The sequence below is a fragment of the Equus przewalskii genome, chromosome 5, assembly GCF_037783145.1.
Source record: "Equus przewalskii isolate Varuska chromosome 5, EquPr2, whole genome shotgun sequence".
NCBI classification, from domain to species: domain Eukaryota; kingdom Metazoa; phylum Chordata; class Mammalia; order Perissodactyla; family Equidae; genus Equus; species Equus przewalskii.
Genome location: NC_091835.1, coordinates 6,184,391 through 6,200,092, shown reverse-complemented (window position 1 = coordinate 6,200,092; position 15,702 = coordinate 6,184,391). Strand labels below are relative to the sequence as shown.

Here is a 15,702-nt window from a genome sequence, read left to right as displayed (position 1 = left end):
GGGAGCAACTGCTAAGTCTCTGGGAAAGCAATTGAAGGAGGTGGGTGGATGGGATTAGAAACCATGGACTCTGAGCTAGGAGGGAGGAGAACGGGAGGCTCACAGAGGCACTTTGGGGCCATCATGCCGGGCCTGGCAGGAAGCAGATGCAGGCTTCAGTCGTGGTCACCTGACATAGGGTCACTGGGTGCTCTGGGGACTGAGCCCAACTGTTGGTCCACCCACCAGGGGATTCAAATCCTGCCACCATGGAGCTGGGCCGGTCCTTTGCCTTCCTGCTTTGGCCTGCCCAGGCTGGGCTTCCCAGCCACTCCCAGCCAGGCCCGAGGGATGTACTTGGAGGGATCCGGCCTCCAGTGAGGGCATCTGCCCAACCTTCTAGGTTCCCAGGATCAGGCCTGCCCGCCTGCCATGCTTTTGTCACTCTGGGACCCAGGGCAGAAGGCTTCCCAGAGGGCATCTGGGTCTCCACATGCTGGCCTGCAGGAGAGCACAAACGCTCAAGCCCTGAGCTCCAAACTCGGCAAAATGACTCTCACAATATATTTTAAAAACCTGCACTCACCAGAACATTTGATTTTGGGGAGATTCTACATAAAAACCACCGCCTAGATTCCCACATCTACAGTTTTCTGGATCTGATAGTGGCTGACCCTTCCACTGTGGTCTGGGCCCTTTAATTTGCCCCAGTCCCCACCACCTGGCTTCTGTCACTTGTGTCCCCTATCTGGCCCTGAGGGCATCTGAGTCTGAGAGCCCTGGCTGAGCCTTTAAAGAGAAGCCAGTAGAGGCTGACCCTGGCTTTGGACAGCAGAGGGCTTCCCTAGAAATCTAACCACTCATTTTCACAGAAACCCTAGGACTTGGCCAGCACCGAGTGGGAGCTGGGGCTTAGAACTCTTAGCTGAGTTGACTGATGTAGCCTGGCTCCCACAGTGGAGGGCTGGAGCCCAGGTCTCCTCTGTGGGGTCTGGTGCCTCCCAACAAAGCCCATGGCCAGGTTTGAGTGGGGTGGTCTGGCCTACCTGGATGGACCAAACTAGCAGTCTCACAGACATCCACCCACGTGCCAGACTCCGAGGCTGGGCCTCACCACCCTCTGCCTCTCTTCCTGCAGGGGGAGCTGCTGAGCCCGTGCCGCTGTGATGGCTCAGTCAAATGCACGCACCAGCCTTGCCTCATCAAGTGGATCAGCGAGCGGGGCTGCTGGAGCTGCGAGCTGTGCTACTACAAGTACCACGTCATTGCCATAAGCACAAAGAATCCTCTGCAGGTACAACCAGGGGCTGCCCGCTGGGGTGCTGGGGGCACTAGGGGCGCTGGGGCTGCCCACACTCTCTGCTTTTCTGCAGGAGGTTGATTCCACCTTAGAGTCAGGGCAGTCTGGAGAAAAGGAACAAGATGGGCCAGGTAGGCAAGACTGTGGATGGCCTGTGGGCAGGAGGGGATGAAAGAAGTTTTGTGTTTTCTCTCAAGCCTCAGCAAGAATTGGAGAAAAGGAGGGGGCAAAGAGAGGGAAAGATATAGAAGGAAAGAAGTTTGGAGAATCAGATGAAAGAATAAGTGAGCTGATGGATGGATGTGATGCATGCATGCATGCATGCATGGATGTATGGATGGATGCATGGATGGATGCATGGATGGATGTATGGATGGATGGATGCATGCATGCATGGATGGATGTATGGATGGATGCATGGATGGATGTATGGATGGATGGATGGATGCATGCATGCATGGATGGATGCATGGATGCATAGATGGATGAATGGATGCATGCATGCATGCATGCATGGATGAACGAACAAAAGGAAAAGAGAGAAAGGAGGGAGGGTAGGGAGGGAGGGAAAGGAAAGAAAGAAAGAAAGACCAGAGGACAGAAGTGAGCAGGACAGAAAAATGACAGAGGGTGGGAGGGTGAGGAGAAAGACAGAAAAAGCTACAGGCGAGAGAAGAGGAAATAAGGAGAGAGGAAACTCAATGCCACTTAAACAACTTCATGTGCATGTAATCCACCTGGAATCTGGTCCAGACACAGACTATGATTCAGGAGTCCAGAGAAGGGCCTGAGATTCTGCATTTCTAACAAGCTATCGAGTAATGCTTATGCTGCTGGTCCATAGACCGCATGTCTTGTGACAAGGGACCAGAGAAAAGTGGAGAAGAGACAGGAAAGGGAGGCGGAGAAAAACAGAAGAATGGATAATGAGGAAGAAAGAGGGAGATAATATGAAGAGGCTCCTGTGAGGGGCTGGGGCAGGGGGTGGGGTCTGCCACACACATTCACACAGGGCTGGACCTGCCAGGGGGTCCTCTCATCCACCCTCCACTCCTCCTGCCGTGCCCTGCCACATCCATCTTCCCCAGAGGAGCTGGCAGGCCCTGCACCAGCTCATAAATTCTCCAAATCCAGCAGCTTCCCCTGCAAGGCGCACGCACAAACAGAGAGCACTTTGCTTCTGAAAATACCTCCACATCTGCATGGTCAGCCAATTAAGCTGCCACATAATCAATTAGCCAGCGTGCGAGTGAGGACGGAACTTCAGGGCCTGGTCCAGTTGTTTCTCTCCTCCTCTCTGAGGGAGGGTGGGGAGAGTAGACTCTGCAAGCCCAGGAGAAGAGCGGTTTGGTGGTGATGGTGGAGTGGGGTCTCTGCCTGGTGGGGCAGCTGGAAACCCAGAGCTGCAGTGTCCAGGGCATTTTATTTTGAACACTATGGAGATTTACATGGGGGTCTGCCAGGAATGAGTGTGTGTGTGTGTGTGCGTGCGTGTGTGTGTGTGCGTGTGCGTGTGTGCGCACGTGTGTGCATGCGTGCTAGTACATGCATGGGGACCAGCAAGGGGCATGATTTCTGGATGGAGGCAGTACAACCCCCAGACACCTCAGCCATCCTGATGGTGTCCCAAGGGTCAGAAGAAGAGCGGGCCCCCACGCTGGTTCCACTGTTAGCCATTCATTTCAAATCTGGAAATGTCTTAAAATAAGTGTCGTGAGACGGCTGATTCCACATCCTGGGGTGCCTTAACTCTCCCCTTCTCAGCTGTTCAAGCCTCAGAAAAGGGTCTGAGTCCAGACCCACAAGCCCCACAAAGCACCCCCGTGGCTCATAAATTGGTATCAGCCCTTGACTCATAAAATAAAAAACCATTTATGGATAACTTCTTCCTGGGGGTGAAAAAAAAGAAAAAGTTATTCTAATCTCATAAGTATAGTAAGCAAATGGCAGAATTGATAATACTGACATTAGCTTATTCTTAAGTTACTACTGTGTCTTGAACTATGAGTTTCTAGACACCAGGGACTCCCTCTGATTCTGTTGCTCCTGGAAATGCAGCAGTGTGGGCTCAGGAAATGCCATTTCACTTTTCCTGATAGCGCCAGGAGAAGGAAGTAGTTTGGTCTAGCAGCAGTGTTGCGTGGTTGTGGCCCAAATTGTCCCAGTTGTGTGTCCTGGGCTCTTTCTGTGCTTCTGTATTTGAGGTTTTTGAAGTCTAGAGCAGGAGAAAGCAAGGGTTATTGATGACTCAATGGTAGAAACAAACAGCTCCGTCAAAATCCCTCTTCACAGATAGTGAGACAGGCTCTGGAAGAAGCATTTGTTCTATATGAGAGAAGGCTCTAGGATCAGGCCATCTTCTGGAAAATTTCTTTGTTATGTGTAACCCTAGGCCGGGGGAAGCAGTGGAAAACTTAAAGGCCCAATTACCTGTAATGGGATGCTGTCTGTATAATTAAGTGTAAAGGCCCATGTCCTATATCTAGACTAACAAGCGCAATGTTTTCCAATGGTTACAATTCCTTAGGGGCCACTGGTCAGTCTTGGCTGGAGCCACAATCTGTGCTTCTATCCAGGCCATTTAACACATAGGGAGGACTCCCTGTTGGCAGATGGAAGCTTGTCTGCATTTCCTGAGAGTTCAGGCTGAAACACCTTCTGGGGGTGTTCTCTGCAGGGCATTACGCAAATCCCTACAATCAGGACATAGTACTTCCCTCCACATTCCCACATCTGATCCTGTCACGTCTCTGCTTAAAACCATTCAATAGCATCATGTGTACTCTTAGGACAAAGTCAAAAATCTGTGCACATCCTTCAGGATTCCACATGCTCTTGTTTTCTTACTTTTGTAGCTGTCTCACCCCACGCTCCCTTTCTCTCTCTCTGCTTCACCCACTCTGGTCTTCTTCCAGGTTTTTGTACTCACTATGATTTCTTCTGCCACAGGGCCTTTGTACATGCTCTTCCCTCTGCCTGGAGCACTCTTGCCTCCTCTCTTTGCCTTGTAAACTCCTACTCAACTTAAGCATCACTTCTTCTGGGAAGTCAAATCCTCCTATCAAAGGCTTCCACAGTGCCATGTACCTCCTGATGAATTACAGTTGTAAATAATTATTTGGTTATCTGTGTTCCCTAGATTGTAAGCCCTACGAGGACGGGAATCTTGTATGTTTTTGCTTACTGCTTTACCTCCAGCACCAGCAGAGTGGCTGTCACATAAATAATACATGGTGCGTATTTGTTGAGTGACAGCATGAATAAATCCCAAACTAAAACCCAACTCCGGACTCTTAAGCCTGTACTACCTAGACCAGCCATAGAATCATTGTATTTCAGAGTTGAAACCCACCCACACCCCAGCCTTCAACCCATCCATCAATACTGCTATTAGTAAAGTGCTTTTTCTGTTAAAAAAAAAAAAAAAACCCGAAATCTCAGTAACCATATACAGTCAGGAAATCATACTGTTTTTCTTATCTCTCTCCCACATCCTGTCTCCTCTCCTTGTCTGTTGAATTGATAATCTCCAGCATGTATATTAAATGACATGCCAGGTGGTGTAGAAAACAAGCAAAAGAAAGGTCTGTGCCCTCTCAGCGCCCATTAGTGTGAAATTAGACAGCGTTGCTCTGAAAAGAATATTCTGGGCCCTAGAACAGCACTCGCACTAGCTCTGCATTTTCATTTCCTTCTTCCCATCCCTCTGTCTGTAGGCCTTCCTTCCCAGCCATGTGCGCCCAGAATCCCCTCCCTACAGTAACTTCTGATCATTTGGTGTGATATAGGTTTCCTCCACATCAGAAGAACAATGTAAAACTCAGAAATCTGCAAAAATATCCATTGTATTACAAGTTGGGAAGCCTTGGTTTAAACCCCAAGCCAGAGGTGAGAGGTCGGGGCAGCAGAAGGAAGAAGGATGGGAATGGGAGGGAAATGGGGTGAGGCATCCAAGCCACTGCTAACCTGCCATTCTCTTCTCCCCAGTGGCAGGCCATCTCTCTGACAGTCATTGAGAAGGTTCAGATTGCAGCTGCCATCTTGGGTTCCCTCTTCCTCATCGCTAGTATCTCTTGGCTCATCTGGTCGACCTTCAGTCCCTCGGCAAAATGGCAGCGCCAAGACCTCCTCTTCCAGATCTGCTACGGGATGTATGGATTCATGGACGTGGTGTGCATAGGTGGGTCTGGGGGCTTGTTTCGCTGGGAAATGGGGAGCCACATGCTGGTGAGTTAGCCAAATCCCTCAGAATTCCTTCCTCTGGAAGGTCAGAGCAGAGACGGCACCAGGCTTGAGACCTATGAGCTCAGGAGGGGCCAGCAGCTTAGATTTGAGGGGTGAGTGGGGAGGGGGTGGAGGCAGGGCAAAGAAGGAAGATCTAATCTTTCCCAAGCAGATCTGTCTTTCCCAGTGGAAGATGAGGATAAGGAAGCTGGCCTCTAAGAAGATTTGCAAAAGGTCAGTTGGTCAATCTATTTGCTTCAAGCAAGATATGGAAGGCCTCTTCTCTGTTGTGTACCCCATGACTGGCAAGCCATGACAAGGGGTGCCTATACATTTAATTCCATCCTCTTCACAGCAAAACACCCAGGAACAGCCATGAGGATACCTGCCCCCTTTTTTCAGCTTTCCTTAAGCCCATTCCAATGCCCAAGCTTTCTCTAGTCTAGTGGTTTGCAAACCGTGTGTAGTCTTGGGGTTCCATACACAGTTTCAGGAGCCACCTTGTGGGGTGGGAAATGGAATACTCCACAGACAGGCTCTGAATCTTCACTCCTGCCTCACCCGGAGCTTCTGACCTTTTATCCACTTACATACATTTCCGTTCCAGGTAAGGTTTTGTTTTAGTCTTCAGTGTTTCAGAAAAAACTTGGAAACCCACCACTTTAGTCCCTCCTTGTTCCCTTACACTATTCCTAAATCTATGTTTCCTCCTCTTCCATCATGTGAGGTTGGTTGGTGGATAGCTGGGTCTTTTTGTTTTTCCCAATGGATGATTATGGCTGTCAACTCTGAAGTCTTCATCCAAGTAACCGAGGAGGTGGGGAATGGTCCTGGTTTTCTCTGAGTGAAATGAAGCATGCTTGAGCACTGGTCATACATGCTAACCCGGAGCTCTCAGGTTATCATCTGGGCCATAGTCCTGAGGGCCTTAGAGGCCCACCATTGTCTTCTCTGGGCATGATGTCTGTGCATCACATCAACTGTGCTACACTGCTCTGTTTGGCAGGAAAACATCTACTAGCTAGAATTTGGCTGGGAAGACGTTACTGTGAATTTCTTTGGGGTCCTTTAGTTTTAGAATCAGAGAGGCCTGGAGACTTGCATACTGACTACAGCAGCCAGGGACCAGTGATGCTGGAACTGGTAAACTAGTCTAAGCATCTTGCCGCCTATGCCTGCTGGCTGAGCCAATACATCAACCCCGAGTCCAAGAGCCTTTTAATTACGGTGATGAAAGAAACATTCGGCCCAGGTTTGGAGGACGGTGGGAGAGAAAGAACTGTGAATGGAGAGGAATTTGACTTTGAGGCGTTCTAATTTAATTCTACCTCCCATCAAACTCCCTTCCTACTCCTGCTGAGGCGTGGGTTGTTGATGCCAAAAACCAGGTGTGTCTCCATATGGAGGCGTATGGCTCTGGCATGGCGGGGGAAAGAGTGGAAGGCCTTCCTGGAGGGGTCCCGCCAGCTGCCCTTCATTCTCCTTCAGGCAGGCTTTTGATCGGTCCCTGATGCGTGCTTCTATGAGACATGCTTTCCTGTCACGTGGTGTATTAGTCAGCTTTGGCTGCAGTAACAAACAACTCCAAAATCGCAGTGCCTCACAACAACAAACATTTATTTCCCATTCACGGGTCTGCGAGATGGCTGTGACTCTGCTGGGCTTGACTGAGCTTAGCTCCTGACTGTGCACTGGGCTCAGGCTCCGAGGGTCTCCTCACGCCGGGAGGCAGGTGAAAGGAGCAGGGACTACTGGGTATATGCTTCCAGCCGAGCGCAGGAGCACAAGAGAGCTGGTGGAAACTTGCATTGCTTCTCAGATTCATTATTGACACACTGTCCCTCCTACTCACAGCCCATGGGCCAGTGCAAGTCACCAATAAGCCCAACATCAATGGGGTGGTGGGGCAGGGGCATATACTCCTCCTCCCCTGGAGGAGTGTGTGTGAGAGACGGGAGCATAAACACTGCCTACCACTCAGGGCTCCATGGACTTGAAGACTGAGAGAATCAGACACTGCAGAGACTTTGCAGTAGACCAGAGCAGTGTTGCAGTTGAGAGAACTGGGGCTCAGAGAAGGGAAGTGATCTGCTCATGGTTGCTCAGCTGGGATTAGAAGCAAGGTCTCCCTCTGGCAGTCTGGTGCTCTTTCATTAGCCCTCTTGCATCAGAGAGCAGGAGTCCCGTGGCATCGCCTATGGGATACCTGAAAATGCAACCTGTGACTTTGAGTGCACCTGGGCCCCCCTACAGGAGAAACTCCCACAAGCAGGCCTGCTCCCTGTGGCTCTGAGCCACCCAGCACCCCCACTCTGGCCTGCCTGCTGTTCTGGTCTCTCCTGCTCAGAGAGTCTTCCCCTGAATATGGCTCTGCGGCACCATCTCCTCCTCCGTCTCTTTCTTGGCTCCTCTCTATCTGCCTGCCTCCCCCAGCCCACCTCTATCCCTCTAATTCTTTCTCTTCTCACATACATGTGGCACTCAGTCCTTCACTTTCTGGAAAAAGCAGAGTGGGCTAATTGTTGAGGTTTCCACATTGTTTTCCTTCTTTCCCAGCTTTTAGGAAAACGTAATTTCACAGATGCACAGCCCCATCGTGATCTCCATGATCTGTCCATCTGCTCTGACAAGCCAGTGACCACACGGAGACAGCCATTGATGGGAGGGGATGCACGGGGACCCTGACTGCTTTTGGGGCCGTTGCAAAGTGGTCAGATATATTTACATTTAGACTATCTCACCTACACAGAGTTTAGACTGCTCTATCATTTTATTGATTACAGCTGGAGCGAATTCCATTTCAGAGCATGCCCGGGGTGCAATGGTTATGCTTCCCATTTTTCAGATGTTGAAACTCTGAGACTGAAGGATTCGTCTCAGGCTGACTCAGCCAGCAGAGTAGGACTCTCAGTTCAGTGTTTTTCTAAGAGATGCTGTTCATAGGAGGAAATGCTGGGAGACACAACCAGAAAGAGACCAATACGTGATCTAGAGACGAGAGCGCGAGGTGACAGGCGGCAGTTGGAGGGAGCAGATTCTTGAGGTGGTTGCGATGATGGCGATGACGCACAGTAGTGATGCTGCTGGTTTGAAGGGTGAAGTTCGAGTATCGGTCGCTTCTCCTCCTCTGCAGTGTTCTGGCCAATTGAGGGAAACACAGCACAGCACACTTGGTTGTACAGTGTCAGCTTTTCAGGGGCTCTCTGGATAGGAGAATCAGAGGGAGCCTGCAATGTCTACCAGGGGTATCTTTATTTTTAGGCTCAACTAGGCATTCAGACTCACAGAACTACCAGAGAGTGACTGGCACCAGCTTCACCGAGAGGAATGTAGGACAAGAACACCAGCCTCCACAAGGCAGGTCCGGCTTACCTTTGCAGGCATCCTTGCCGCACTCCATGTCCTAGTCCAGGGCTAGTCTCTCAGCCCCTCAATGATAGCTCAGGAAGAAGGGCGCAGGGTCCACCTTGGCACAGTTTCCAGGGTCCCCGCAAAAGTCATACTTAGTTATGAGTCGCTGTACTCAGGGAAGCGCAAAGCCACTCCCACTAGGCATTCACAGTAAAGGACTCTCCAAACGGGGGTTACCTCCAACCAAGGCAACGTTATAGCTCAGCTGACACCCCACCTTCATCAGATCTCCAGGGGAAACGAGCCAGAATGCCAACTCAGGGTCAAGTTTGTTCTGAGAGAAGGAGAAAGTATGTCATCACCCCTCTTCCTACCACCTCCTGCCTCTATCTGGACTTCTGGCCACACAACTTGATTTACTGAGCCGGTGGACATCAGAGAAGCTGCAACAAGGAATGGAGAGCTGGCTGGGCCAGCCAGAAGGAGGCCTAATGTGGTCTTCTTATGGCACAAAGATGAACACACAGCCAAGAGAGCCACAGGGTGGCAGCTATGTTACTTTTAAGGTGGTCACCAGTTTTAAAATTCAGTCAATTAGCTTATTCCAATGGGAAAGGAGAAACTCCCTTCCGGCAATCCCGAGACAGTAGAAGAAGATGATGAAAGAGAGGGCACAGGAAGAGAAGGCTCCTCAGCAGAAAGTGGGTGGAAGTGGTGATGGGAGAGGTGAGTGTTCTCAAGAAATGCTGGCTGAAAAAAATGTTGAATGGAAGAATCTGTATCCATAGACCCAAACTCCTTGCATGGATGGAGAAATTCAGTACCTGGATAAAAAGTTTATCGTCAGGAGAAGGGAAAATGCATCTAGCTCTGTGTTAGCTCAGAAGGCTGAGTAAGAAATGAACAAGACCATCTCCTAAAATGAGTCTTTGGACTTTCTCTATTTTTCAGACACCAAGAACAATTTGTCTATTTCTTAAGACTGTTAAATGGCCTCAGATAATAAAGAATCTGAGTAAACAGAAAACGTATAGTGTTACTTAATCCTTAAAAATAGATTTACCTTTTCTATCAGAGTGGTGCGCTGAGGGAAAGTTCATGAGAGTGGGAGGGACACATTAGGAGAAATTCTACTGGGTGTCAAAACCAGCTCAGCAGATATTCTCTACCATGAAGCCAAGAGGATGCAGAGTCTGGAACATGGTCAGCTTCCTGCTCGTGAAGCCACACAGCCCTACCCATGGCTGTATCCATCTGGCTGGCCTCCAGGTGAATCAATGGTCAATGAGGAGACTCCGGAGCAACGACTCTCAGGGAACGGCCTTTGGTTCTCATCAAAGGATTTTGCCTGAAATTGTTGCCAGGAAGTTCTCTCTCTGATGAAACACGGGTCCAAGGTTGTGGACAACGGCTCTGGACTTGATCATATCAGAGGGTCATACACTCTGAGATACAAGCTGCCCCTAAAGATTAAGCATCTCTTGTATGGAGTCCTAGCTTCCTAGACCAATCCATGCCACTACGAAAGCCAAATGTAAGTCGCTGTGGCGAGAACAAACCGCCAAACCCCTGCAAGAACAAAGAGAAACTGAGAGAGGGCCCAAAACCCTACGAGATAAGCAGAGTAGGTATTGTGATCCATAGTTAACAAAAGGAAAGGCTTAGAGCAGCTGGGCTCCAGGTCACACAGCTCAGCAAATGGTAGAGCTGAGGATTGGCCCAAGAACCTCTGGCTCCAGTTCCAGGGAACTTTCTAGTGCCTGTTTCATCTCTGATTGCTCTGTGAAGTTGCAAATGCAGAGCCCGGATGGGAAGGCAGCTTGAGGGGAAATGGGTCTAGTAATACCTTGACCCATAGAGTAACGACTGGTAGCCATAAGAAATCCAGTGAGCCCCAGCTGCTCCTGTTCTGTATTCAGGGTTTTGGAGGTTGGCCGTTGTTGCACCTCCCTTTTCATCAGTGCTATTCTGACACCAATTGAGAGGGTGGTTTGAGAAATTGAGATGAAATTTGAGTGGTCTGTCTCCCTGTGAGACACTCTGGTGAAAGGTACTTGGGGTGGGGGAGCTAAATCTACTGGTGAACATGAACTTAGGGAACCCATCCTTTCACTCAAAAATATTTATTGAGAGGTGACTCCCAACAAGAGAGTCACCTGCTCTCAAGGATCCTACATATCACTAGGGAGGCAAACAAGCTAATCATTAATCCCAATAATAAGAGCTTGGACCTAGAGTTGAGTGAGCACAGAAATGACTGAGTTAGAGGCAGCTAGGACGGTCATAGCCATTCATTCAGTAGCATTTATGGGCTGTCTTGTGTTGTTCCCCAACTGAGGGAACTTTAACAGACAGATAAATGAGACACAGTCCCTGCCGTTAAGGAGCTCACGGGCTACAAATAAACCACAACACAGAGGGAGCCTGTATAAGATTCAGAGGAAGGTAGAACGGAGCAGACAGCAATTAACTCTCCTGGAGGCCAGGAAGACTTTCTGAAGGAAGGACCCTATCCTTGACCTGATTTCAAAAGATAAGTCAAAGCTCGTACAGAAGAGTGGAGAAGAATGTTCCACGCAGAGGCACTAGCATGTGTAGATTCACATGAGAAAACAAGCATTCTTAGGAAATTTGGGGTATGTTTGTATGGCTCAGTGCAAATAGCCAGGGTGTGGGGGTGGGTGATGGGCCACAGGGATGGGGAGGTTGGCAGGAGCCAAATCCCACCATGTCATGACTCATGTGCTAAGCAGCTCAGACTTTACCCCCCTGGCAATGGGGAGACATTGATATAATTTTGTAAAGGAAAGAAGTATGATCAGATGTATGTTTTAAAGAGACAACTGTGACAACTGTGGAGAGGATGAATCAGAGCTAGGCAGACTAGAGGTAGGGAGAGGCCTTTTGGAAAACACTTTTAGTAGTCTGAGCAAGGAGTGAAGAGACGCAGAACAGTGGTAGTGGGGAAGAGGTATACAGGATGACCTCGGAAGCACTTAGGAGGTGGACTAGAGAGGACCCTCTGAACTCCTTCCAGGCAAGTGGAGACCCCAGGACTCTGGCTTGAGTGGAGACTGGGCACCATAGCTGAGCATGAGAATGGGGTGGGCAATGGATGGAACAAAGGGAACCAAAGGGTATGTCCTCAGCCAAGGCACTGAGACAAAAGGCATCTTAAGCCTAACATCCAGGCAGAGAGGCAGGAGCCAGTTCCTAGTCAAGAGTCTGCAGTAGAAGAGAAGCAGGACACACACAGTATATTACGGGCTGCAAACAGGAGAGGGCAGGGCCAGGAAAGAGCCTCTTTGGGATAGAAAGAGGCTCTTTCTATCTTTGCCGGCACACAGGAGGTTCCCTCCTGTGACATAGAGGAAGGTGTCGAGGGCATTGGACCAGTTCTGATGGGGACTGGTGACTGATGGGGGAGGTGGTAAGGAAAGGTGTCTGCAGGCGGTTGGATAATAAGACTTGAAGGTCAACAGCAAGAGGTGATTGCAACTGTGGGTTTTGATGAGATAACTTAGGTGCGTTCAGAGAGCAGGTGGCTAAGGACGGAAACCTGGGGAACATTAAACTCTTAAAGGATGGATGGAGACAGAACGAGAAGAAACAGGAGAGACTGAGCCACAAAACTCGGTGGGTTTCTGGAATGGCAGGAGTAGTGCTACACAATGTCTGCATATTGCTCAGTTTCTTACTAACCTTGGGGCCTTGAGTGACTTGCACAACCTCTCTGTTTCCCTTTCCTCATCTGTGAAGTGGGATAATGATGCTGTCTTCAGAGGGTTGCTGAGAGGCTTGAATGAGATGGCATATGGGGAAAAGCAGGCACTCAGAAATATCAGTGACCAGGGTCGGAGGCACTTATCAGGGTAGGTTTCCCTCATAGTGGCTCTCAGTAAGGGTTTACCGAAACTATGAGAACCTGAATCCAGTCACAGCCTACGAGCCTGACCTGACGTCCTCACATAGTTGAGAGTCTTCTGTTATTTGGGACAGTGCTTCTTCTTGAAGGTTTTGGTTCCCTCACCAGTGTCCCCTCAACGAGAAGATCTGATTACACCGAATGTCCTTGTTCCACCTGCCCCGTCTTCCGTCATCTCTAATGACACTGTCTTCCCCTGCAGAGAAGCTGACAGGGCCTCCCAGCAAACAAATGGGACATTCTCTGCTCCAGTGGGTCAAGTTATTAGGATTTAACAAGAGCAAATTAATTAAGGTCTTTGGCACCAAAAACATTTTTTTTTCACTCCACAGACCCAAGAGATTGGCCACCAAAAAGTCAACTCTGCAGAAATGAGGCCTTCAACCCCATCGTGTTTGTTTCTTACTTGCGAGTGAGATGGGGTCAGGGGAAGGGAGGAGAGCAACATTTCTGAGATTGCTCCAAATCTTTAAAACAGTGAAATATTAACAAAACTATAGAAAAGTTTTTTGTTGAAGCTCCCACTGTGTGCTGCCCATCGAGTTTCTTTCCTACGATTTAGAAATTTCTGGGCCTTGCCCTCTGAGGTAAAGGGTCAGATCCCGATTGAGAGCAAGTGGGGTAGGGACAGCAGGAATGTGAATATATTATTTTTTCAAACTTACTTTTAATTTACATTAACTAGAAAAGCACATATATGTCACAAAGATCCCTTCCTTCCTTCCTTCTTTCCTTCTTTCTAGCCAGAAATGACCCCACCTGTCGAACTTTTTAATTCTTTGATTAGGAAACCAAAAACATGGAGGAGGCAGCCTGATGCCATAGAAGAGACAAGAGTGTGGTAGAAGAGCTAGGTCTGAAGACCAGATTGGCTTCTAACCACCTCTCACCTTGGGCAAGTTACTTCCTCTTTCTACAGCCCAGTTAACTTATCTGTAAAGTGAGAGGATTGAACCTCATAATCTCCAAGGGCCCTCCAGGTCTGACACTGTAGTCTTCTGAAGTTACTTCCATTGTGAGAAGATGTCATGATTCTCATAGGTTGACAATCACAGCTGTGGGGATTCCAGCACCAACCACAGAAATGGGCAAGACGATGCTCAGTCCATGTTCTGTTATCTGCATGTGGCTTATCCAACTTAGCTCATATCCCATCCACTCTTTCCTTAACCTGCTCCCCCCACCGCCAGGGCTTCCCATGCACGGCCACCTCTCTCCACAGCTGAGCTGCTGGATGCTTGGAAGGTGAAGATGACTGATTTAGAAGCAGACATGCTAAGTGAGTCCTGTCCCCCTCAAAGGAGACCCCCTGGGAGGCAATTCAGTTACTCCACTTGTGCTGAGAGGGCTCAAGATATTTTAGGAGCCCCTCTTAGGAACTGTCTCCAGTCCCTGTGGTACAGTCTTTGGGACAGATTGAGGAGGGGCAGGTCTGCCCATTGATGATGGGTTTGTGGCTAGACACAGCCACAAATAAGGTGGACGTTCATGCCGGCTAATACATTTTGGGGACCAACCGAAACGTGCCATCAAGCCACAAATGCTTTTCTCTTGTGGCGCCCGCCTAGCACTGAAGGTATTTTAGTTACAGTGGCTCCAGCAGATATAAAGAAAAATAAGGCGCCAAATTTCAGTGAATTGACCTAATAGAAGTTCCTGTCAGTGGGAGGTTCTCCCCCACAGAGTGATTCAGGGACGCCAGCCCCTTCCATCTTGTGGCTCCATGGTCCCCTAGGCTCTTGGATCTTTTATCTCCAGCCAATGGACAATACAACAGAGCATGGACAAGGTGCATGCGCACGCACATACACACACACACACACACACACACACTTTTCCCCTCAATGCCCGTGTCTTAAACCACAGCTGGACTCATGCTCATGCTCAGCGTCAGCCATCTGGCTCCACCTCGTGCAAAGAGCTGAAAAGCGTAACTCCTTCTCTGTGGCAGCTCTGAGCTAAAGTAGCCTGACAAGAGAAAATACCCCGGTTCCCAAGGGTAATCTTTAAAATTCCAAGGATTTTTTTTTTTTAAAGATTTTATTATTTCCTTTTTCTCCCCAAAGCCCCCCGGTACATAGTTGTATATTCTTCGTTGTGGGTCCTTCTAGTTGTGGCATGTGGGACGCTGCCTCAGCGTGGTCTGATGAGCAGTGCCATGTCCGCGCCCAGGATTCGAACCAACGAAACACTGGGCCGCCTGCAGCGGAGCGCGCGAACTTAACCACTTGGCCAGGGGGCCAGCCCCTAAAATTCCAAGGATTTTAAAAGACAAAACTCTTTTTGGATAGAGAAGTTTGGCATATTTGCTTAAATAAACTACTTTTGTAACTTTATAAGAACTCCTTTAGGATAAAATCATGTGATTTTTTTTTTTTCCTTTTTCTCCCCAAAGCCCCCCGGTGCATAGTTGTATATTCTTAGTTGTGGGTCCTTCTAGCTGTGGCATGTGGGACGCCGCCTGAGCGTGGTTTGATGAGCAGTGCCGTGTCCGAGCCCAGAATTTGAACTGACGAAACGCTGGGCCACCTGCAGCGGAGCGCGCAAAATTAATCACTCGGCCACTGGCCCAGCCCCCAAATCATGTGATATTTAATAGTAATGATAATAAAATAATAACTAACATTTATTATTTATTATGTACCAAGTACTGTGAAAAGTGCTTTAGTGCATTATCTTATTTACTCCCCCAGCCCTATAACGTAGTTACTATTATAATGCCCATTTTTCTGATGCGAAAACTGAGGCTAAGAGCTAAATAACCCAAGGTCACAAAAGCAGAACCCAGTTTGATCTGATCCAAAGCCCACATCCTTAACCACTCTGTTATAACAATGTAACACGTATACTAAAACACATCTTATTATGAATTGCAATAGAAATTGTTTAGACATACATATACATAATTTTTTTAAAATTATCT

The 15,702-nt window shown here is 48.8% G+C and overlaps 1 protein-coding gene across 3 annotated transcripts in view; it reads left to right on the top strand.

Moving 5' to 3' along the window:
- Positions 1-15,702, top strand: part of MARCHF4 (membrane associated ring-CH-type finger 4) — a 105,512-nt gene that overhangs the window by 79,914 nt on the left and 9,896 nt on the right. For 2 of the 3 annotated variants that reach the window (XM_008519916.2, XM_070618245.1), the window contains exons 2-3: positions 1,118-1,273; positions 5,267-5,459. In XM_008519916.2, the coding sequence (XP_008518138.1) occupies positions 1,118-1,273; positions 5,267-5,459 (349 nt within the window). Of the gene's footprint in view, positions 1-1,117; positions 1,274-5,266; positions 5,460-8,764; positions 15,696-15,702 lie in introns of those variants that run through there. The other variant, XM_070618244.1, reaches the window with a different exon arrangement.